This window comes from Uloborus diversus, chromosome 2, assembly GCF_026930045.1.
Source record: "Uloborus diversus isolate 005 chromosome 2, Udiv.v.3.1, whole genome shotgun sequence".
Classification (NCBI taxonomy): Eukaryota; Metazoa; Arthropoda; class Arachnida; order Araneae; family Uloboridae; genus Uloborus; species Uloborus diversus.
The window spans coordinates 145,030,123-145,055,246 of NC_072732.1; the positions used below are offsets into that span (position 1 = coordinate 145,030,123).

Genomic DNA, 25,124 nt, shown 5'->3' on the forward strand with positions numbered 1-25,124 from the left:
AAAAAAGAGAGACAGAAATGTAGAATTTACAAACCTGCAGCATATAAATCAATGCCTCTCTGAGCTGATCTCTGTTCAGAGGAGTCACTGATGCCTTTGGGATGGGTGGCATATTTGGAGTAATGCCATTAAGCAAAGTTTGAGGATGAAGCAAATCTTTGTGATCATTACCATTACCTGAAAAATTCAAGTTGCAGCATAAGATATATGATTAAGATTAAATAACATATGAAATGAACTTTTCATGAAAATGAACTATAATTGCTAGGGGAGGGGAAACTTGAATTACATGATTTTTTTGTCTGCACACAACACAATACCAGCACATTAAAAAAAAAAAACAAAAGAAAAACATTTTCAGAAAACAACCAGTCAAAATATGCAGACCTATATTTGAGAATTAAAGAACTAATCCCAGCTTAACACAAAATCAAAAATATTTTACAGGCGGGGAGGGGGGGGGGGTGACAAATAAATTCATGATCTGCCTTTTGTTTCCAAAGGAATTAATTTTCATTTTAATAACCTTTGAGTATATGATGTGAGTTTTGTTTTTAAAAAAAATTCTTCTTCTTTACTTATTTACAGATAAAAATAACTTGGATTGAGCTGGTTTTAAGTAGAATCAACCTTTTTTTCTTTCTCATTTTCGATGGAAATTCCAATTAAAATGACACGGTAGCTCTACTTAATGCCATACATTAACCAGTGAAATAAAAAAAATGTGAGTTGATTAAGCAATGCAATGTAATAATTGTTGCCAGTGGGTTTTCAGTGGTTGTTCAGTAGAAGCATGAATTTGGCTGCTTTTGAAATAAAACTGGGAATGGCAATGGTTTTCGATCTGATTGAGAGGGGGGATTTATGTCAAAGCACATGGCAGCGTAATAGTAATAACCAAGAGGTATCAAATCATGAAATAAAAAAAAAAACTTTTGAAAATTCATAGATTGAGCTGGCTTTTTGGTTGACAGTACAAAATGCTTCATTTATAAAATAAATTTATTTTACTCAATTAGGTCTTTACTTTTTCTCTTTGCCATTGTTGCAGCCTTTTTAAGTATCTGATTGTGCAAGTAAGGGACCTCAAGGACAGTAAAACCAGCGAGTTTGAGGCTTCTTTCACTCATAGTTTTCAGCTTTAGCAGCAAATATTTCTTTTGGGCTTCACCCTTATTGAAAAATAACTTCTTTTACTCATAAGTTGGATAGCTTTTTGTGTAAATCTCTTGCCACATGAACCTAGCGTTAGAAAAATGGACTTGAGACACCAGCTTTTAAATAGAAATATATGCCCATCAATTGCACTTCATGTGATTTTTAAGTGAAAATAAAAATAAGAAATTAGTAAGGAGTAAGTTTTTTTTTTGGGGGGGGGGGACTTACGGGTATTTTACTCTCAATCACAGCAAGTAAAAATATGATAAGATAGAAAATTATTCTGCTCTGTCGAAAGATTCATTAGCCATGACTTTCATTTAGGGAACTAGTCAAATGATGAGTTCTGTTCTCAAATGTCATATTCTTTGGAGTCAGTTTGCATGATGTAACATGATTTCCTTTCATTCCATAGTCAGAGCTGAGTAGGAGGTGAATAAAACAGGAATTTGAAAAGCTCATCAAATACTCCCAAAAAATATTCTTATAGAGTTTTATTACAGAAGACCATGTTTATATTTGAACCTGCATACATATTTTTATAACTTTTAATGTGGAAAAGTTTTATTTTCCTAGCAATTGTAGAATAAATTCAATTTGTTTTCTAGTAAACTTGTATTGTGAATGGAGAACAGACTGAGCTTTATTTTCAAAAGCAGTGAAAAAAAAAATCATTTCTTTGTGTTCTCTGCTTTTTGCAATTTTACTTAAAATTGTGATGTACAAGTGAAAGAGAATGGTAGACGTGAAAAAGAAGATCAATGTCCTTTCTCTTGAATATGAAGTAAAAGTTTTGAATGTCAATCATTGAAAAATAAAATATTTATTCAACAGGTATGTGAAACTCCTTTTTTATCAATATAACTTCAAAAATTCATAAAACATCATCAAAAAATAAAACATAGTAAAATCCTCAATAATCTTTATGAAGAAAAATTCTTTTCTTTGCCAACTTTTTTTATGAAAACATTCAGTACCTCAAAATTGTCTTCTATTCTGTAAAATGTTTTTAAAATTCAACAGAGAGAATAAAATTGCACATGAAAAACAACATAAATGTTTACCATAGTTTTGAGAGTCATTAATAAAAGTTGACCCAAGTTCAGGAGAATACGAAGAAGGGAGGATGGACGATTGATGAGCTTTCTTTTTGGGGCAAGGAATGGTGAAATCCATGGGTGACAACAACTGATTAGGAGAGTATGATTTTGATTCATTAACCTGAAAATAAATAAAATAAATGTAAACTTGATAATTTTGTTAGATTTCGTAGTAAAGACAAAAATCTGAAAAGTTATGAGAGATGAATTGCTATCCCTTTTACACATTAAATCTAATAAAATTATCCTCATTATTATTTTTCACTTGGCTGCAGCTCATTTCCTATGTTATGAAATTCAGTTTATAAAAACATGAAATAATTTATAACAGATGACACAATTTGATATTGACTTACTGATAACACAACTAGAGAATTGTTTATTTCATAATTTTCCATAAAGGCATCTAAATACTTAATTAAAAACATAAAAACATTTCGATTTTCAGAATCTATAAATGGAATAAAATGTAAAAAGATGTGAGAGATACTTCTTTAAATAAGTTTAAGAGCAGAACAAAAATTTAAATCTCAATTTTAGATGTTTCCTGCAAAACTCGCTTGCAATGACCGTGCTACCCAATTCTTTGAAAAATCTGAAGTTTACTGTAATTACTAATTAAATTTGAAACTTAAAATTTTAAATATGTACTACTACTTACAACAGGAAGTGAAGCATCATTATATAAGCTTCTTTCACAATTTTCCATAAATGAGCTAGACAGAGCTGGGACAGATGAGAATGAAGATTCCAACATGGCCGGTGTAAGTATTGGTATATCAATAGGATCACTTTTACTATGGTCACCAGAAGAAGCAGCTTTTGAACTATCATTCATATAAGAGTCACTTTTAGGCATAATATTGAGTTTCTCTTTTAAGTCCTTCTCCAGTGTTTCAACAGAAACTACAGGTTCTTCCGCAGATACTGCTCTCGGTTTTGGAGAATCACTTTTAGTCTTTTTTTTCTGTTGCAGCGGCTCTATATGCTGAAGTGTATGAGCAGAATTGGACAACAAATTCTGTAAAATAGTTTCAGCATTTTGACCAGATGCCAACTGATTCACATTGTTAACAGTAAAAGACCTGTCCCGAGAGTTGGTATTCTTTAAGTTTGCAGAATTCTTTTCTTCGATTCCTGCAGCCTGAGCGAATAGCATTCCCAGAGTGATTGGCTTCACATCATTCGAGTCTGTCACAGCACCATTTACTCGAACTGGTTTCGGTTTCACAATATCACCATTTAGATTATGTTGGCTGCTTTTCGAAGACTTAGGTGTTGACCCTTTAGCCTGAGATGATTTCTAAAAGAGAACAAAATTTAAATCGAAACACATTAAAATCTCAACTATTCTACATTCAAGTGAACAGAACTTTTTTTACTAACCGTTAGTTTACAATCCTTTAAAAAAATATCATAGCGGATGAAAATAGATAACATTTTTAAAAATGTACTGATCAGAAGGATAAAATGACAACAAAAGCACCTTTAAAATGTTTTTGGAACTGCATTTAAACACTTAACAGGGGAGGTCACGTATATTTATGCTTTTCTTTCTAGGACAAATACTATAAATCTATAAACTTAGAATTTTGCTTTTTTTTTTTCATTTTATGCACATAGTTTCATTTCTCTAGATACCATTAGTAATGTTACCATCCCAGTCAAGTACTAAACATGTGGATAAATAATTTTGTAAAATATTGTAAGAAATAGTGCTGATTTAATAAAACTACAATGCTTTAAAACTATAGATACATGTTTAATTCTCCATAAGAATGTCAGGAAACAGAGATAAGCAGAGTAGATTTGACCTGTTCCTTAAGTGTTAATAAGATAGTAAAAAAGTATTTAAAAAAAAATAAAAACATTCTCCAATTTTTAATAATTAGTTTAAATTTTCTTGATGTTTACAATAGAATTAAATTCCATGAAAACTGAATAACTTCCCCTAATTTTTCTGCTCTGTTACGGCCCTGTACTATTATAAAAGCCTGAGCATAGTATCCAAAAATTATATAACTACTTCCATGCACTATGAGATTTTTTTTTTCAAGTTTCAATTATATGACTAATTAGCAACATCATTTTAAAAAACAATTAACATCCCACTAAACTAAAAATAAGATGCCACTGATACAATGGGACTAATGTGACAGACTAAGTGTGAAAAGTGAATATAAAAAGGGAGATATTACTGCTTAGGTGGACTTTCATAAACAGCGGTAATGATGAAAATTAAGCATATCACAAGATGTAACTTTTTTTGGTCCTAAGAAGAGGATATGTTAGGTAAAAGGCTACTGGTCCACTACAATAACTTCTGTTTCATTGCAACATAAAATGTGTTTTACTAAAACTTGATTTCTCAACAACAAACTACAATTGAGCAAATCCCAAGTCAATTTGATACCCCCAAAGAAAAAATAGAAACCAAGAGCAACCTGAAAGAAAAAGCGTCAGAGAGTATCTTGGCACACCATTAATGTGCCCTCGGGTGTTTGTATTCAAAAGAGTTAACTCTTTCTGATTCTGATATTAAAAAATAAAAACAAAAAACAATTTGGCTAGACCAGATGGATAGAGTCACTTTGGGGAGGTCTTTGATGTTGTAAGCAGACTTGAGCTCGAAAAGAAAAGTGTGACTTTTAAAAGAAACTTTTATAGCTTTTCTAAGTAATCAGGTAAATACTTAGGCCCATCAAGGCCTCTTGGAAGAAGCTATTCTTTTCTATTCTCTGCATTCTTTTACCCTTGATGCATGCAGAAGGAAGAAAAGGCTGTTCAAATGGACTAAGGATAGGGACTGTAGAATTTAAGGACTTTTAAGGGCCTTGAATTATAATTGACTACTTTAATGGACTTGAATTTTTAAAAAGTAAAAAAATTAATGAATTTCAGGAACTTGTACAAACAATGAAAACTTTAGAACATCCATTTTATGGAGACGTGCCACTTTCAAAATATTTCTTAGCCTGTAGTTCTTTCATTTTGAAACCAAGACTAGTGTGTTGGAATTTCAGTATGGGGGGGGGGGGGACATTGCATTTAAAATGAAATCTCATTAATTTTATTATCTGTACATTATGCAGAAAAATTGCAAATTTTAATAAACACATTCAAATAAGTTTTGATCACATGAAAAAACATTCTGAAAGGCTAATGAATCAAAGATTTATAATACCTTATCATACTCATTTTGAGCACGAGTCAAAAGAGATATGATATCTGTTTGCACATTGTTCTGTTTGTGATGTTTCCTGTTACTTTCTGAAAATGATCGTTGCCTCATGTCTGATGATTTGTTAGATTTCCAAACATGTAACTGTGATAAGCTGAAAAGAAACAGCAAGAATTAATAACACACATTTTTGAAATTGAGCTAAAAGAAGGTCTTGATATGTTCCTTACCTCGTAAGAAGTTTAAAAATTTTCATACAATTCTCTTTTTCATAAAACCATATTCCATAAATATGACCTGCAATAAGAAAAGATGAAGTTCTTGTTAATTAGAAAAGTTTTCATACTGCAAGCTGCATGCAACTCATTTTCAAAATTCAGCAAACTACCATATTATTAAATTTTCTTTAAAGTGAAACTTAGAGTTTTAACCCCCGTTATGGTTTTATTTTACTTCTTAAAAAACTCCAAATTTGACGGGTACTAGAAAATTGAGCTTCTACAAGAATAAGAATGGATACATTGCTCTCAAATAGGCTTGCTATTTTTCTGAAATTTTCAACTGGGGCACTGGAATGGTTCCCCCCCCCCCCTCCCTTAGCATGGTTCCCCCCCCCTCCCTTAGCATCCTGAGTATTCATAAAGGTACACACCCGGCTCGCTTCATAGTCCATGGGACAGTAAACCATATTGTTTCATTTTACGACAATGGAATTGTAAAATGAAAAAGCAGCAGAAATGAACAAGAAAATATTGAATGATTAAACCAAACTACTAAAATATATGAAAGCCAAATTTTCAATGTTTGTACAAAATGAAAAAAACTGACAATAAAATACCGATCTATATGCAAACGCGTAAGGAATATTACGTCAAATTTCCTTGCAACGGAACTTGCAACCACTCAGCTCTTACACAGTGTTTATTTTGTGCTAGCAGTGCAATAATACTGCACTGAGTACAATAAAGTTCAACAGCATTTTTTATTTTCATAGTTTTTATGGTAATGAAAATACATTTTTAACAGTCACTTCATAGCTGTTGGCAACCGGCGAACTGTCAGCTAATGTTTACGTGGAACAATGCTTAAGCCAGGTTAAAGCGTTGCTGCTTTGCAGCTCGGTCAAAGCTTTTTGACTGCGTATGTGGAATTGAATGAAAAATAAAATTTATAATTTGAAAATATGCATCACTACAGTATCTCCTAATAAAGATTAAATTTTAAAACATAGCATTGCAAATAGCAGAATGAGCTGAAAAGAGGAACCAAGGTTGCAGTACAAGCAGCTCTGGCACAGAACATTGCAGTACATGGTACTCTGAGATGAACAATTAGTTACATTCTATGTTCAAATCATGGGTGCAAGTTTGGTGATGTGCACTATGGATTTTTTGTTATTTGTCCGGGTGAATAGCATTTTTTTGTAATTAGTGGGTTTGAGGAGCATCTGCTTGTCAGGTGCAATTCTTTGAACTGTTAGGAAAATCCGAAACACCTGTTGGTCACGTGCTTCTTTTATTTCTGGTGTTATAGCAGGGGGCAAAGTTGAGAAAGGTGACTTTGAAAAGCATGGGACCGGACACATAGTATTCTTTTGGTTTTGAAAAGGGGTTACTTTATAACAGGTGGATTCTAAAAACTTGAGCAGGAATTATTTTATGCCACAAAACATGTGTTTGACTTGTAACATAGGCGTTTCTTTCCTTCGATGTTCTTGAAAGGTCCAGTATAATTATTCTCTTTATGATGTCGCGAAGGACTGTTGTAAAGGAAAATTTATCAGAAAATGAATTCCTGCAACTGTTGCAGGATTTGCCTGAAATTGATTCTGGTTTGGATGCGCAGTCTTAATTATCTGAGAAGGAATACATTCCTAGCGATAAAAATGAAATACGTTCATCAGCTGATTACGATAATTTTTCAAAACCTAGCATTGCACAAAAAGATGCTGATAAATTTTCTACCTGAGAGAAAAAACAAAACGATGTCAAATTAAATAATGCGGAAATAAAACTATGACTATTTGTTCTGATTGCAAAAAGACATTTTGTGGCTCATGTACAGGCAAAGTGATAAACATGATTATTTGTAAATATTGTAAAGAAGAGTAATGTAAGTATATTACGATATTTATGCATTTAAGAAATAAATCACATGAATAGTTGAAAATACAGTGAAGCACCTTTTATACGTTTTTGAAGGGACTGTATGAAAAAAGCGTACAAACGAAAAAATGTATAATAGGTATAGGTTAATATGTATTAGACTTTGCAGGGACCAATTTTGAAAACGTATAATTGATAAAAATGTATAAAAGAGAAATGTATAAACGGTGCTTCACTGTACTTGTTAGTGATTACACGCTTAGAAAATGTCCTCTATTTTGTACAAATTTTATCTTTCGCAATATCATTTACTTACTGTATATATGCTTTTCACTTGATAGAACATAAAATCAAATTAAAAAAAAGCTGTCTTAGACTAATTTGCAGGTTATAGGAGGCGTATTTTTAAAGTAAGTTCCGTTTTGACATAAAAAAAGAACGAGTACAGATAGAGCAAAGAAATTTATTGCACAAAAATCTACCATCCTTATGCTATTTTTTGACATTGCTCCCGTGATTTTTCCAAACATTTTTCATAGCGTGGTACAGGTTTTTGTATACTTATTCATAGAAAAATTGCCGCCTGTGTAGTCAGCCATGGGATAACATGTTCTCTGAGCTCATTATTGCTGTTGTGCCACAGATCACCTTGGAAAGACTTTAGATGCCGATACAAATGAAAGATGCTGCGAGCGAGGTGAGGGCAGACCAGAGGATGTTCAAAAACGCCCCAGCCAAAGCCCTGTAAGAGTCCTCATGGTTGACTAAACGGGCGGTAACTTTGTACGAATAGGTATACAAAAACCTGTACCACGCTATGACAAATGCTTGGAAAATCACGGGAGCAATGTCGAAAAATAGCGTAAGGGTGGTAGATTTTTGTGCACTAAATTACTTAGCTGTATCTGCACTCGTTCCTCTTTTATATAAAAACGGAACTTACTTTAAAAACACGCCTCATATTATGGTTAAATTGTTAAATGAATTTAATAATGCATCAAAACAAATCTTTCCTATGACTAAAAATCCCGAAAATAAATCATTTTCACATTTTTAAGTATAGCGGTCAAAATGACCGTTGCTAGTCTTTCTAGGTATACGGAAAAACGTCGTCTTTCTAGTGTTAATGAATTGTTTCAATGGAAGGTTTTGAAGTCCATTAAAATGACAAAACAATGTATGGCACAGCTAAACAAAGTTTCTATGTAACACTGATCAAACAAAGTGGCAATAAATGGAGATGAACAAGAATTGCCAAGATTTAAAATGCACTAATGGAAAAATACCCTTCAATTGTAATTAAAAGTATGATTATATGTGTTTAAATTACTGTACCTAAGAATCTGAGTTTTTGACGATTTAATCCGATTAAAACAAGGTTTAAAACCATATGATGTCAAAAACTTGACTGTTTCAAAATAACTTCAGCAGTTAACCTATACTTTGTTTCACACTAAGTAGGCACTGAAGGGAAAGCTAAGTGAACCGAATTGCAGCCGTTGTCAAGGGAACGAGGTCACTCTGCATAGGGCGCATGCCAGTCAGCTGCGCGACTTGCCGAATTTTGGCGATTGAAAAAAAAATTTAAAATACCAAGAAAGAAACAACTATCCTTGAAGTTTTCAAAGAAATTAGATTTGTCTCAAATATATTTCATCATATTTTTATCACAAATGCAAGGATGTAAATGGGATTTCATTTTGGGGCAGAGAGCTATCGGTCACAAAGTAATTAACAAATAATTCTGAATGATCAAAAAATTAGCAGGAAAACAAATAAAAAGTAATAAAGAGAGAATATGCTCTGAAAGACGCATACTCTGTCTCTGGTGATTTCTTCGTTCGCTGATAAAAAGCATTTGCCCTCTCGTCGAAATACTGACCATCCAGTATATATATCATCCATTTCAAAAGGAAAAGATAAGACAACCGAAGTTTATATATGTAAGGAGAACGTTAGCACACAGCTTTGAACATTTACCTATGGTAATAATGGGTACCAAAGGCATCAAAAAGAACCGTGTTCTTTTCAGAAGTATAACAAATGAAAAACTATCAGGCATTGTTCTCCAAAGCGCATTTTCGTTTTTCTACTGCAGATTAAAGTTCATCAACAAGCCTTTAGCGAAAAAAGAAATGTAAATTTTCAATCCTTGCCAGCAATTTTATTAGTTTGTTAAGAAGTGGATCTTTTATCCTGCCTCTGACATAGAAATGGTATTCCATATGTGCCTCCTCTTATCCATATCTTATGTATATATAAATCTATAGCTTCTTTACAACTTGTGCTTTCAGAAAAAATGACTAAACTGAAATTGCCATTTAAAAATAAAACTTAGCTTTCGGGACAAAATTGATTGCATATTTGAAATAATCTGCAGCCTTTGTTACCCCCCCCCCCCCCCCACATTCTTTACTTCTGTTTTGAATAACTTCTCTTTAATTTTTCACATGCACTCGACTTGCCCTCTGGAGTTGAGAAAAGCATCCTAAGTTCGTTTAAATCTTTGCAACAAAAAATGAACTTTTAATATTTATACATTATTTTCCATAAGCCTACTGATTTAAAAATCCAACTGTGCCAATGCCAACCATTTCTTCGGAATTTGGAAAAGGTGCCATTGTGTCTTTTTATACACATGTATATAAATCAAAGAAGAACCTTTGTGCAGAAAACTAAAAGAAAATATAACAATGTTAAATCGGTCAAAAGAGAACAACAGACACCTGTTTTAAAGTTTCGAGGAGCCTCTTTTCCATTGAAAAAAAAAAAGATTGTGCTCACTTTTCTGGATTAAAACTGGGTGTTCCCTGAAACCGCGAAACAGGTGTCTGCAATTCTAGGCAAATTTGTGTAACTCAACGTTGTTTTATTATCTAAAATAATATACTTCAACCCTGTATAGGCGTTTTCCTTTTATACACCCTAGTAATAATGGTATAGATTAAAGATTAAATAACCAGTTTTGGAGAAAAAAAAAATATTGCCCTTTTTAAAAAATTCTATTCAAATAAAAAACTTAGAAACTCTATGGAAACAATTAGCTATTACTGCATTCCGGAGCTTAGAGAAGATATTAATTTTAAATTTTTCAAAAAAAAAAAAGGTTGATTTTAGCTCAACTTATTTATGAAAAAAAGTTAAAAATAATAAATGAAAATGCATAGAGGTTTGTGCAAATTGAAAAGTTATGGCTCTCAATTTTGCGTGACTGTGAAAGTATATGATTAACCCCGAAACTCAATTTATTAAAAATTATTTTACTTACCTTAGCGTAGTTAAAGTATAGGTATACTTCGAGAGTGAGTAAATTTACTTCCTAAAAAAATTAATTTAGGGCAGGGGTTCTAAACCTGAAGGGGGTGGGGCGAATTAATTTCATATTTCGAGGGAGATGTGTATGTTTCAAATTTAAAATGAAAAAGCAAAACTTGATCATCCAGCAGTTCATCGGTGTAAATTTGTAATAATATATCTGTACATGCGTGAGAGCATTATTTTTTTTCCCTTCCATAAACTTTTCAAACGATCCAAAAAAAAAAAAAGACTCTCTGTAGCAAGGATTTGTACACAACAAGTATTCGATACATTCAAACAAAATTCGGGTTTCTTTCATTTTTTTCACAATAATTTTCTTGAAGTTTGGGCTCATTATGTAAGAAACGAAAGCTATTTAAAACTACCAAGTAATAAATCTCAAATTCAAAGAAAAAAAAATCCCGGTCTATTTGTAATTGCAGCAAGTAAATAATTGAAAACTAATATTTTCATTTCATTTTTTATTTGTTACTCACGTAAACTGTTTTTAAAAATGTATTAAATTGCTTGGAAATAACGATGGAAAGAATGAATGAGAAAACAGACCAGGTGGAAATGCTTTGACTACAATGTAGAGAGTTCATTCAAGACTGATAATGACAATTAGTTGTTTTTCTTTGGGCGATGCAAAGTGGAGGGAAATGAGTTCTGGGGGGTTTGCCGGTCCACAGGAAGCCCGCCAAGGTTAACCTTCAAAACTCAAGTCTTCGCCAAGACAGAAGTCAAGTTACGGCGCTTTGATTTTCCTTTCGTAATCAAATTCTTACAAATTAAGTATATTTAACACACAACAACTTCAACTATATGTCTTAACCACATACACTCTCTATTTTTTTCACATCATTTATGAATTTACACCCGTTTAAACCAGGGTTGGCAAAAACCCGGGTTTTTTTTAAAAAGCCCATGGACCAGGGTTTTTTGGGTTTTTTAAAATAAAACCCAAAAAACCCAACTAAAGCTGGGTTTTTTATAAAAGAAATGTGGGTTTTTTTTGTCTTTTTTTTAGGGGAAAGGTGGGGTACTCGTAATATATTGTAGCATAAGTATATGGACAAAGCACAAAAATTGTCTTGACAAATAAAAGCTGGAAAATTCAGCGTTTTCTGAAGAAAAGTATAAAAGACGACAAAATTCAAGAATGGTGAAGTTTCAGATTTTTTTAGTTTCCAATGATTACCAACAGTTAAGGCAAAGTTACTTCTTGAGTGATAAAATCTATTGTTCGTTTGTTCGTTTTTAATTTCTACATTTTTTTTTTTGTATTTTACTTTATTGTATTTTATTTTGTTATGCAAAACTACTGTAGAACCTCAATTAGTTTAAATCCCTTTTTACTGAATTCCAGCTTAATCAAGACGTTTCGTTGAATTTTATGTTACATGTTTTTCTATTTCTGTGTACAGAGTAAGAAATATTAAACTTTTTCGTAAGATAATGAAAATACTGTACATCCTATTCTGTTTTCTGTCCCACCATTTGTAAAACCTGTTAATTTCTAAAAAATATACCTTGTTTATTCGAGTTTTGTGACGTGTTGGTTTGCCAGAAAATAATTCACATGAGAGCCTTTTAGCTAAAGTAGTATCCTTTGTACAATCTGCAAATATTGAGAAAATCTGACGTGACAGGACTTAATCAAGATAATTTGAGTTCATTTTTGACCAGTTGAAGGAAAAAAGTTAAATATATTTATTTAAAATCTTTGAAGTATTTTTTAATGCCCTTAAGAGTTAAGAAATACTATTAAAGTTCAAAATTCATTTGGTACAGATGTGATATACCCCCCTCCCCCCTTGGCGAGGATAGAATTTTTAGCTCATTTCGAAAATCGCCAACGTTGGCGATAAAACTTTTTCTGGTAGCCCTATGTAACCCTGCAGAATATACCTGGGAAGTACAGATGTGAACTAATTCTTTTCGCACATGTGTGTCCGTGGAGGTAGGTGCACATATGTTCCGCTCTTAGGGGGATTTTACGACGTGGTGGTGTTGTTTCGTGCAATATACCTAACAGGAATGCTTATTTTGTGTTAGTTTAAATTCAGTAGTTGTGTTTTGAAGTAAAAACATTAGAAAATGCCAGTTTTCTTCAATTAATTAAAAGTTAACTCCTACGTGGTGTGTATCTGTAACGTGCCATTGTCATATGATGTATTGTTTTAGACTGAGTGTGAATATTTATACCATATAAAAAGGTAAGTTCTTTATTTTAGAATTCAAAAAAAACCTCTCACTTCCAAAATTCTTTGTTTTTACAAATCCTTGAGGGGTTCTTGTAGTATACATAACTGTGATCATACCCCGACTGTAATGTATATTAACAGTCGGAGGGATAACGGACCGAGCGAAGCGAGGTCCTGGCGAGCCCGAGGTCTCATAGTACTTTCGTAATGAGACCGAGGCAGGGCCGGCGAGCCGAGGTCTCATTACGAAAGTACTATGAGACCGAGGGCTCGTATCCCGGAGAAATGATGAAAAAAAAAATTAATGCATTAATTTCGACTTGTAATTAATACAATAATTTATTTCATTGTATTTTAATATGTTTACAAAAAACCCCGGCCCTGTACATTTGTGAAGCATATATTCGTGATGTTTTTTGTTGTGCTTTTATGTTGTTTTTATATATATTGTGTTCTGAAGTGCTTTGATCATGTTTTCTTATCTGATTTTTTCCTGTTGGCGCTAAAAAAGCATCGCTAAGAACGATGTATGACGTATGTCGTCATACATCGTTTTCTTGGCAACGCTTTCTTGGCGCCAACAGGAAAAAGTCGCCAAGGGTGGGGTATATCACATCAGTTCCATTCATTTTTTATATTCATTGTCTATGGTGAAGAAGAAATAAAAAAGAAATTTAAATTGTAAAAGTATTTAAATTAATTATTTTTTTAAAAAACTTCTCAGAAAATTTAAAAAAAAAAACCAAAAGTGGGCTAAATAATGGGTTTTTTTTAATGGGTTTTTTCAAAAAAAAACCATTGGGTCCAACCCTATTGGGTCCAATCCAGCCAACCCTGGTTTAAACCTCCAAATTTACTAGAACTACTTCTCATTTCATTGCATTGCACTCCGAAGCCCCCCGTGCCTACCACGTTTGCAGTTTACCAGTTTTAGATGCCCAAAATGACTCGGACAAATGGGGCCACAGGGACAGTTCAACCCCGACTCGACCTTATATCGCGGAGTAGCACATCAAGTACCTTTCCCTTCAGTGCCAACTTAGATTGGAACATACTATAATAGTGAATATTAAGAAAAATAAATGAAAAAAAGAATCCTATTTAAATTAAAGGAAGAACTAATTATTTTGTAATATTTTGAATAGACAGATTCTTTTTTTTTCTGCATTTCAACTGTCTAGAACTTAAGTAACTAAATTAACTAATGTGAAACATTTGTATTAAAACAAAAAGTTAGTTGTCTTATCTATTCTCCCTCATTTTAAAAAATATTTTATAAAAGAAATTGGATACTCTCTCACACCAAAAATTTAGCAAACGCTACTGGCAAAGTAATACAATATTTAATTGTTCCCTGTTCATCATTAGTTCAGAGCTCTTGTACATATGACGTCATTCCGTACGCTTTACAGATAAAGATGGATGCCGCTTCACTAATAAAGATGAAATAGTTTTTTAAAAACAATTTCAATTTTTGCATAAATGTACAAATATTGAATCAAGATATTTTTTCCTCGTAATAATAGAGCTTTATTTAGCAGAAAAATTAATTTTTATGTTTTGCACTTCCATTGTCATAGAACTTGATTTCTAGTGATATTTTTTGAGCTGCACCATGGATTATTAGGAGTATTTTACGGGGTAATTCATTCTCAATGCTATGAGTGAATGGTTACTAATTATGAACCTATAACAAGGGTAATAAGCAGTAACACAAGCAGATAAATATAAAAGTTTTGTTTCTGGTAAGTCAATATTTACAAGTTATTTTCGCAAGAACAAACACTTTAAATGAAGAATAAAAAATTGAACAATATTTACATGTACATTTCACGGGCAAGAACTTGATTTAGAAAGTTTTTGTTTTAATCTTGTAGTAAAAATTGTCACAAGCTAATCTGACATTAATTTTGCAAGTCAACCCTTCCCAATTAGTTATTTTTAGACTTTTTTGGTCATCTTTAATCAAATTTATCTTTTACCAAGATGTGAAGTAAACTGGCCAGGACACTGGGATTTTGTCTGAAAACCGGGACTGTCCTGTGCAAACCAGGACGCCTAGCAAGCCTACTTTTAAAGATCTTTCATGACACATTACAAAAATTAATTTTCGGGCAAAAAGTAAAAATACAGTATCCCAGTTATAATCTAGAGCACTATCGCCTCCAAAACTAATGGCATAGTACAAAGTAAAACAAATGTTTTAAAGATGTAACTGCCTTTTCTAGCTTCTGTAAATACTAGTTTTATAAAAATTGTATAACTTTCTACTTTAACTCACTCTACAAAACTGAAATTATTTTCATGCAAAAATTAAATCCTCCATAAAGTATAAACATGTTTTGAAAATAGCAATTAGCTTCAATAACAAAAGGATCTTTTAAAAATTGCTGACAACAACCAGATTACATTGTAGAGTGCAAGGGTAAAAAAAATATTTGGTAGATGAGTAAAATATTCAACAATTGTCAATTAACAACGAAGCATCATTATAAAATTTAAACAAAATACTTCCCATTTGGAAATATAGTAAGAAATGCAGTGCATATACTAACCTTTTCCATTTCGATACAAAAGAAATGGAGTTTGATCTTGAAAATCTAATCTCTCAGTAATGGGTTCAACTAAATTGGTTGTACTCAACCTATTCATAACCATAAAACCATGTTGGGGTTTTTGAGACCTGTTGAAAAATAAATAAAAATTAAAATAACTACAAGACTCCCCTATTGTGTATGAAAAATAAAATAAATTATAGTAACATCAGAAATAAAAATTTTGAAGTCAGAATATGGGCCATTCCCCGTACTCAGGTTCTCATTTGATAAAGTTTTCTGTCCAGGATTTTTCACAGGGTCCGTTTTTTGTGAAAAATCAAATAATTTTGTGAAAAATCACTTTATTTTGTGAAAAAAAAAAATTTTTGCAAAAAAAAAAAAAATTAAACTAAAAACGAAAGTTTAGACTTTTGAGATGAAGGAAACTGCATCATTGATGCTTAAAGTTGAGTCCCTCTTTTTTCTGTTGAGAATATCATTCTTGAGTTTTTTTTTTCCAGCCTTTGGGGAAGGGCGGGGGGGGGGGGGGGGGGGGACATCGCTCACTGGGAGATGGGCACCCCTCAAGTATCAATATTTATCTACCATTCTACATCATGTTAAATTATACTAGAAATGTTATTTGTATAGTATTTAAAATAACTGTAAGAAAAAAAATTCAGGCAGGGGATCAGCATTTAACCTTTCAACCCAAGGTACTGTTTAAGAGCACAGAGTTTCATTTACAACTTATAAACTCCGTGATTTTTACAAAAACAAAAAATATATTTTAGTTGTTTACCTCTTAACTAAGCGCACTAAACATCAAAAATTTGAAAAATCAAGATTCCCATAGCAGATGCAATGAGATTGCAATTCTCAAAGTGAAAACATCAAAAGTATAAAAACGGCTTGTAAAATAAATATTTTTGATAAAATTATTTTAGAATTGCATTTTAGAGTCCTATGATAAACATATCATTAATATCTGGACACAGTTGAAGCAAAAAATAAACAAATAAATAAAAATAAACCATCGATTCAGCATTTTAATTATTGATTCATAAAAGAAAATGGAATCCCGCTTTAAAAACTTTAAATAATCTTTGTTACAAAAATTAAGATACTTTTCATTTATTTGCATCCTAATAGAGCGAAGTTAGCTTGGAAAAAGAATAAAATATGATTCTCATACCGGATGTAAAAAGATTGCATTTTTCAAAATGTATGCATCTATAGAAAAAAAAACGGTAAAGAAGATTTAATTATCCTTTTTAGCATTGAAAAACCAAACCCATATAACTTTCTTCCAAAATAAGTTTAACATCGCACCGCCAGACGCTAAGTGGCGATAAGTTTGAATTTGATAACTCTATCTGAAGCGATCACACCCCCCTACTATCCTTTGCAATTCCAACTTCTTTTCGCTGTATAATATTGATTATTAAATCATGAGTGGGGAGAAAAGCGCTTACTACGCCTATTCAGAGAATGTTGATGCTTTTCCAAAGAAGTTTACAACAACACCGCTGCATAAAACAAACAAGCAAAATTATAAATCAAACCGACTTTCAGCTGTTCATTTATTTCAAAGAAACCAACAACAGGCATTATATTATTTGGCCGTAGTAATTATTTATGGCTTGCAGGAGCATCACAAGAGTGCCGTTTTTTTTTCTTTTGCAAAATTAGCTGATCTTGTATAAGTTGATTCCTGTAATTTAACTTTAAAAAAGGTTCCAAACGTTATCGTTTTTATACAGGAAATATGCTGCATTATTTTAATTTGAGATTTGCTTTTTCAATAAACAATTTGTGAAAGATTCGTTTTTGTCTATCAGAATTTTCTGAAGGGTCCATTTTGGTTGATCGGATTTTTGTGAAAGGTCCGCTAAGGGACCCAAATTTGCTCTGGCCAGACCCCTGGTCATATACATTAAAGAGATACAATGTTTGACTTAAATAAAGTTCTTTACGTTCATTTGGGATACAGTAAGAAGCTAGGGATATCAGTATTTTAAATTTCAATACAAATGGTTGGTATTTAAACCAGAATTTGGCACCGTCACTTAAGTCAAAAAAAGGAACTCAAGTTTTATAGATTTACTAAAAACTTAAAATTTCTCCTATTTCAGAATAAAAATATTGCTAAAAAAAGTATTTCATGGAACAAAAATACATTTCCAAGTTACGTGCTCAAAAATTTCACCTATTTTACAGTTGTTGATTATGCCAACTAATATTTTGAGTGTTCTCATGCAAGGGGTCAGTTTTCATATTGTTCCATAATTGAGAAAATGGGAAAATCATAAATGTTTTTTAAAACCACCACTAAAAAGTGAATAGCTACAAAATTGTTTTAAAAATTTGAGAAATAACCATATTATGTATTGCAAAACAGGTTGGAGTAGCATAAATGCAATGTTGGAACGCTTCTGCATAAAAATCTGAAATCTACTAAAATTGCATAAAATGTTTCTAAGAAGAAGAATTCAATATTTATGCCCTCCAACTTGTAGAAACTGAGATCAAATGTCTTTGTCATCATGACACTAATCTTAAAACTGTAGATGTTACCTTAAAAGTCATGTTAGATATTGCCTGACTAGCAAATTGCATAATTTTGAGAATCATGAATCTAGAAAAAAAAAAAAAAACAACTAGATTTATGTCAATTCAACAAGTATGAGCCCAGCTAAAGCAGTTTGACTGCATAGGGACTGCAAAAGGGGTGGCCTTAGTTTAACTGCAAAGTTCCTATGTTGCCTCCAGAAATGCAGGCGTTTTTATTCGAATTTGCTCTTTATTTGAAGACACATTTGGCCTCTTTTGTCAGTACGACATAGGGGAGCGGGACTTGATCCCGGGGTGCTCCTTAAAGATCATGGTAGACTGCACCTGAAATTTTTAGGTGGGGTTGTTTTCAGGGGATTTTTTTTCTTTTTGAAGGGAGCTCTCCCTGTGTGGGAGAGGGGGTACTTGAGGGGAGGGGAAAGAGCATCAGAGCTCTTGGGGGGGGGGGGCACTCCTGTTGATTATATATTGCATATGCATCCAAATGGTAATGCAAGGGAATGGTAAATTCTAAAAGTAACACCATTGGTAAAACAGGTAAATTCTAAAAATAACACCATTGCACTTCTGGAGCCAAACTAGCAGTTTTGAACTCCTGTTGCAGCCAAACTAGGGCCCCTTATGTTTTAACTGGGCCCATATCTACCACAAATTGACCTGAATCCAGAATTTTGTCCAGATCTACGACTCTCAAGGACAACTTCACCAACAGTATTATTTTTGGCATAAAAATCTCTTCGTGTATCAGAGAATATTTGTTTGAAGTATTGGAACAAAGGAGTCTGCGAAAAATCCAGTACAAGCTCCAGACAATGAAGTTTATAAGTTCATGATTATTTAAGGTTTGTTAGCTTGAACCCTTCTCATAAGGGTTTTATCAAAATGTATTCATGTCAGAGGTTTGATAATGAAGTATTCATACTCCCATTTGTAACTCCCATTTGGGTAACCAGGGGGGCCCTGGCAGGGCCATTGCAATTTTCCGAATTATTCCTTATTTGGCATCTGACAATTCGCAAATTGGAAGATGCTAGTGCAGAGTTACTTTTTTTTTTCCTCATGCCTATAATTTATCTTCTCATTAGATGTAGCTGTATGTGTACATGCTCATATTTTTCTATTTGATAAAATTTGAAGTTTCATTCCGTAAGTGAAGAACTTTCAGTTAACTAAAAATTTAGATTCTGGACACTCCTGTTTATTTTATAACAAAACATGAAAATGCAAAATATATTTACCTCATATACACAAAGAGTGTACCCTCAATATCAGTCTTTTCCTGAGAAAAAAAGAAAATATTTCATTATGTTTAATCAAGCAAGATGTTAAAAATATAGATAATATATGTAAAAAAATAATGGTAAAAAACAATCTTTAAAATACAGGTATAATGAATTCAATGTAATGTTTCAACTATCACGAATGTAACAGTAGTGGAGAGGAAGGCACATTTGGACAAGAACACATATAGACACATAAATTTTCCTAAACTTCTGTTCCTATTTTTATTTTTAAAATAAAAAAGCTTAAAAAACCACTAAGTCAGTTGAGTGTTCTTCCAACAAGATTATTGCAAAGGAATAACTCTAGTTGCTATGGTATTTTATTTAAAAATAATTTTTCCAATCTTAGACCCCATTGATTAAGGTAACATTGGGACAGTGATTCATCCCCATTAAAAACAGTATGAAACATGATTTTGCACCCATGTTACCACAATATTATTTAGATAGGTGCATTGTCTACATTAGAAACAACAAGAGAAAAGAGTTCGAATCAGTCCTTTAACATTGCGTTTAACAGGTCATAAGAACAATACTGCCGTATGCAGGTAAACGGCAATATCTGCAGAAATGAGTTTTCAAGATATTTGAAAAAATGTGTGTCGGATTCAATGCTAACCATTGGGGCATCTTGGAATCAGACGTCTTTTTTGTGTCTTTTTTTCAGCGGAAACCAAATAAGCGGGCTTGTACAATAATGATGACCTACAATAGATGACAAAAATGCAAAAAAATGAAAAATTTGCAATTAGCTGCCCTTTACCTGCACATGGCAGAATACTTAAATGCATTGTTTTTATGACTCTCGATATTATTTTAAACTGTGATTTGAAATGTTAATGAACAAGCAGATAGTGTAACTATACTGTTCAAAAGTTTAAAGTTTAGTCTTTGTCCAAAGTCAAAAGATTGCTGTGAGCTTGCAGCTCTTAAACTTGAAAAATTTCTCAGTCCCAAAGTTATCCCATATCATGTAAAAAGTTGAGAATTTAAAAGTACTTAGAGGTGATAAAAAATAGAACTTAACATGGTTACTTCTATATTAATCACTTGAGGAGATATTTATTAATGTGTATAGAGACCTGAATGCAATTTGGTGTGCATACTTCTTACTTCTTGAGGCACAAGCAAAAGTTTCACCCAAAACAAGAATTTTGAAAACCAAATGACGAGAATAACTTGGCTGTCAGAATGAGTGAAGTAGACTAGAGGGTTCTGACAACTGCTATAAAGTAGCAGCACAATACAGGCCCACTGAACAGACGTGATTTCAGACAGAACCAAAACAGTGGTCCCATAGGAAATCCCACAAACTAAAAATTATCCAGTCCTTAAGTTTGCTCTCCAGTCAATAAGATAGCCCATTTTATGGCATACTGGATTTGTTTGAATGCTAACTAATACACATTTGCACTGTAAAGAAATTATTTATATGCAAATAAATTACTGTATTTATTGAATGTAATGACTTACTAATAAAAGTTGTAAAACATTTAAATTTTACTCAGCTAAGTTTAACAAAATTATAAACATCTAGCAACCAGGCACATTTAGGCACTGCATTGGGAACACATAAGAAGTGTAAATGTGCCTCAAATGTTTTATTAGAGGGACCAGAAAGTAGCATTGCTTTTTCTCAAACAATTTTTTACCAAAATTTTATTTTTAATCAATAACACACTTACTTTTGTTATCGGCATCCTTATGCCACCTAATGTGGAAATTTCTGATCCCAAACCAATAACTAGTATGTTGTGGCCATCACGAAACTTTCTTCTATATTTTTCTTTTTTTTTTTTTCTGATCCCTCCCCATGCTTGACGAGGAAGCAATATTCCCAACAAAAACAAAATGACACATGCAAAAACTTGACTACCATCCCAATGTCTGAATGATTGCAAAAGCAAAGCAAAGAGCGAAAATTGAAAGTTATTTTAAAAGCCTTGCTTGAATTAATTACAAGTATTTTATTTATTAACAAACATAAGATGGCAACAGTTAAAAATTTTAAATCATTGAGATAATATTTCCGATCATTTCCATACAATTAAAAGCACGAGAATTACGCAGACGACAATCTATTACGATTTATCTTTCTTATTGTTGCATTAATAAAGCTATTTTTATTCGCAAAAAAAAAATCAACACCTCTTGGAGCGATTGGAGTCAAAATTTGAACCAAAGCCTGTTTACGTATGGATTCACATATATTCCAAATTTCAACCAGAACGTAGCATTACTTCTTGAGATAGGGTACTCACAATGGAAAAAAAGAACATGCGATTGCGCTACCCCCCCCTTTTTAGCTGTTGACACCAAAATAAAATCAGCTCTTATACCCACTAAGGGCTACTTGCCGATAAATTTTTCTTTCATTCCGTTCATTATTTCTTGAGATACAGCAGTCACAATTGACGACAAAGAAACGTTCTATAGCTCAACCCCCGTTTGAGTTATTGACACCACAATTGAATCAGCACCTGTTCCTGTTAATGGCAACATATGGACCAAATTTTGTTTGATTCCGCCAGTTACTTCCTGAGGAATAGCAAGCACGCGTAACTCAAAAAACGTCCCATTGCTCCACTCCCCTTGGAGGAATTCGCGCCAAAAACCAATGGGCACAAGTTCACATACGGGCACATATGTGTACCAAATTTCGTTCGATTTCATGCGGCAGTTTTTGCTGTAGAGCGGCCACAAAAAACTAGTCACACACAGACGTGACACACATACATACACACACACACACACATACATACACACACACAGACAGACAGACATTTTCCAAAAATAGTCGAAATGAACTCAGCACACCTCAAAACGTTCGAATCCGTCAAAATTCAAAATTCGAAAATTTGCACAAATCCAATACTTTCTTCTATATATTAGATATAGAAAAAAGTAAAAATGGATTGGTTTTGGACAAAAATATCTGAAGTAGGCAAATTTTCAGTTTGTATATTACATACAGAACTATAGTTGGGGCAAACCTAATCCGGCAGCATAACAATGCAGTATTACAATCTGCTAAGCCTCCACAATGCTGCCAGGTTAGGTTTGTCCCAACTATAGTGGATATGAGACCTACTTGTAAACTAGATGTGGAAAGACAAGGAGGGGGGGGGGGATTTTGATCATAACTAGAGTGGAGAGATAAATCTTCCCTTAAATTTAAAGCAGTGAAAAATAGTGGGTATTAAGAACTGACTCCTCAAAAAAATTTAAACTATGTCACACACTTGAACGTAAAACACACGCACGATATTTTCATATGATTAGGTGACATAAATAGGCCAAAATAAAGAAAAAGTTTTGAGATCGCAAAAAAAAAAAAAAAAAATCGTATTTCTTGCTGAAATGTCAGCAATTCATAAAAAACTAACATAATTGAACGCCACAGATTACATAAACCATGTTCAAGCCTTCTTGATTGTACTAAGCCACGTAAGTACCGTACATTAACAATATGCTTTGTACGAACCAGTTTATAGTGTGAAGTACTTATTACATAATAATAATATTCTATGAAAACTTACCCACTTACTACCTTCGGATATATATTTATATAAAGCAACTTGATTAGCATTATCAACAATAGATGATATGGAAGAATCAACTTTGCGCAAAGCAGCAAGATTCATTCGGGTAGCTTCGTTATCTACCATCTTGAAGCAGTACAGTCAGATGAATAGATGAATTATAATTAACTCATTTGCCAACAAATTCACCATATAATAACAATCAGTCTATACTGACACTGAAAACTAAAAACCTGCACCAAAGGCAAATATTCTATACGGCCTTACAGAGCACGAATATTCTCGTTTGGGGGCTTGTTTTTAATCGCCAAAATGTACTTCAGTGCGAGATTTGAAAAAGTGATTGAATTCTAAATGATAAAAAGTTTACTACACGGAAAGTAAAACTAAAAAAAATATTAACATATTGAGATTTCAACGAAATTCGATAACAAAACAAATTACAATTAAACAGGTGACTATGCAGATTTGGGTTATTATTCCTTATGATATCGCCAATTGGCGATGACTAAGCTGAACTATAAAATAACCCTGGCTGTCTGCAATCGATGCGCGCAACCTAGCGGCGACAAAAGTAGACTTTGAAATACTGCTAATATGATATTTATGTTTTATTGGGAATGGAAAGTAACTACTGTCCGTTCTCGAAGGCAAACACTACCATCATGGAGATATAGCTTATAGACTCCATGACTACCATTCTGGACCGAATACATTTCAAAAAGGGGCAATAGGTTAAGGATAGGCACTTTCCGCTCGCACTTGTTATCAGGGGTGTCCATCCCCCCAAGCTCACTGGCGCAAATTCCCCCCCCCCCAAAAAAAAACTTTCTCGCTTTCGAATCGGGTTAAATATAACAGTTTTTAGAGTGTCTAATTTCCAGTCAAAAACCATCGGGGGGGGGGGGGAGGGGTAGCGCTAACAAATTCGGAACTCCAGTGCTCGAATACGCTACCTTGCGGTGATTTACAAAACTGCCGATGAAACTAAAACATTGCCACTTTGCGTTCCACGTGTGTCTGTTGACGGAAACACAGGCAGTTTGTTCTGAGTGTTTATTAACGCAATCGATGAGTCTTAGTTTGCTTTCAGCTACAGAAATTAATTCGTCCCTTAGTAGTATTCTCGAGCTTCTCAAAATAATGATAGTTTTCCTTATTTCCTTCTAAAATATGAGTTGATTGAAAATGGTGAAAGCGAAAACTGGATTAACAAACTTGGATAACGTTATACAAGGTAAAAAATTTTATTGTTTTGCATGAATTTGTAAGAATATGAGTTTTTTTTAATCTTAAATTAATTTAAGTAACCATCTTTTACAGCAGCATTTAGTTGGAATGGACGGTATGCAAAATATTTTCTTGAATATATTATCGTAGAACAAAATGAAAAATGTTTCACCGAGAAAGAATTTATTTTATTCCTTTTATTCTCAGCTGAAAGGTTTCGCCAAATTTGTTTAGGGTTATTCGCAACTCCAACGAACTATAGGGGGCACTGCAGTCACTGTCTAATGGCCGACATAAAAACGAAAACAAACGCATGTGGTAACGAAGAAAATGCTAAAAGTGTTGTGATTTTTGTTACTATGTATGATTTTTTCGCTTTATTCATTTGAAAAGATTTTTCAAAGTCTTTTGGTTATTCTGACCCATATAAAAAGAGATTAGAAACCAAAAAGTATTACGAAAGTAAACAATTAATGCAGAACACACAGTAAGTTGTTCTGAAGCAGCCATTTTCACGATGTTGAATTCGGAATTCATAAATTTTTGGTTCGCTTCGAACGGCATTTTCATTTTGTACCGTTTTTTCTATACATTAGTACATATTAAGTTCAGTTTCGTGACATTTCCGGCATTTGTTGACATTTTTGTCACATAGTGCACAGACGTGGCAGACTGTCAAGAGTAACGTTATGATTGGATATCCAAAGAAATCATGCATTTAATTCATTCGTCATGGAAATGATTTACCTGATATGCGAAATCTTGTCAAGATACATTATTCTTTCACACAATTTTAAAACCATAACCCTATAAACAGATTTTTGGCGAACTTTTATTTTTTATTGCTCAAATTCTTAACGTTCTTTCTGGATTTTTCAATCTGTTCTGCGATAAATATTTTCAAGAAAAT

General features: G+C 32.9%; 1 protein-coding gene across 1 annotated transcript in view; it reads right to left on the reverse strand.

Annotated features, from left to right (window-relative positions):
• LOC129217392 (mRNA-decapping enzyme 1A-like) overlaps nt 1-23,215 on the reverse strand; it is a 28,201-nt gene extending 4,986 nt beyond the window's left edge. Inside the window, exons 1-8 of the mRNA XM_054851689.1 lie at nt 22,982-23,215; nt 19,398-19,438; nt 15,604-15,731; nt 5,670-5,736; nt 5,443-5,593; nt 2,920-3,561; nt 2,223-2,379; nt 35-177 (exon numbers count right to left, since the gene is read on the reverse strand). Of these exons, the coding sequence (XP_054707664.1) occupies nt 35-177; nt 2,223-2,379; nt 2,920-3,561; nt 5,443-5,593; nt 5,670-5,736; nt 15,604-15,731; nt 19,398-19,438; nt 22,982-23,110 (1,458 nt within the window). The 5' untranslated portion in view covers nt 23,111-23,215. The remainder of the gene's footprint in view (nt 1-34; nt 178-2,222; nt 2,380-2,919; nt 3,562-5,442; nt 5,594-5,669; nt 5,737-15,603; nt 15,732-19,397; nt 19,439-22,981) is intronic.
• Nucleotides 23,216-25,124: the final 1,909 nt, after the last annotated feature.